The sequence below is a fragment of the Mandrillus leucophaeus genome, unplaced genomic scaffold (genome assembly GCF_000951045.1).
Source record: "Mandrillus leucophaeus isolate KB7577 unplaced genomic scaffold, Mleu.le_1.0 Scaffold58, whole genome shotgun sequence".
In the NCBI taxonomy this organism is placed as follows: Eukaryota; Metazoa; Chordata; class Mammalia; order Primates; family Cercopithecidae; genus Mandrillus; species Mandrillus leucophaeus.
Genome location: NW_012106252.1, coordinates 2,226,301 through 2,226,967, shown reverse-complemented (window position 1 = coordinate 2,226,967; position 667 = coordinate 2,226,301). Strand labels below are relative to the sequence as shown.

Genomic DNA, 667 nt, shown 5'->3' with positions numbered 1-667 from the left:
GCAGCACACCCTGCTGCCAGCCCTCCTGCTGTGTGTCCAGCTGTTGCCAGCCTTGCTGCCGCCCAACTTGCTGTCAAAACACTTGCTGCCAGCCCACCTGTGTGACCAGCTGCTGCCAGCCTTTCTGCTGCAGCACACCCTGCTGCCAGCCCACCTGCTGTGGGTCCAGCTGCTGTGGCCAAACCAGCTGTGGGTCCAGCTGTGGCCAGATCAGCTCCTGTGCACCTGTCTACTGCAGAAGAACCTGCTACCATCCCACATGTGTCTGCCTGCCTGGTTGCCTAAACCAGAGCTATGGATCCAGCTGCTGCCAGCCCTGCTGCCGCCCAGCCTGCTGTGAGACCACCTGCTGCAGGACCACTTGCTTCCAGCCCACCTGTGTGACCAACTGCTGCCAGCCTTCTTGCTGTTGATCAACTCCCAAGAGAACCACCGTCCTCACACAAGAACCTTCTGCTCAATTGACTTATCTTTTGGGGGACTAATTTACTTTGCTGCTGACAGCCACCATGCTCTCACCCAAATTTTTATGAATTATCTGCATGTTTAAAATCTTGGGAATCTGCTTGAGAGAGGGCAGAATACTTCATCCTGATTCTCTTTTACCTTCCACCTTGTGGATCATGTGCCAGCTTCGTGTGTTCTCAATTTGGAGTCATGGTCTCAG

At 54.6% G+C, this 667-nt stretch overlaps 1 protein-coding gene across 1 annotated transcript in view; it reads left to right on the top strand.

Annotated features, from left to right (window-relative positions):
* Window positions 1-413, top strand: part of LOC105553086 (keratin-associated protein 9-2) — an 8,589-nt gene extending 8,176 nt beyond the window's left edge. Inside the window, exon 2 of the mRNA XM_011999034.1 lies at window positions 93-413. Within this exon, the coding sequence (XP_011854424.1) occupies window positions 93-413 (321 nt within the window). The remainder of the gene's footprint in view (window positions 1-92) is intronic.
* Window positions 414-667: the final 254 nt, after the last annotated feature.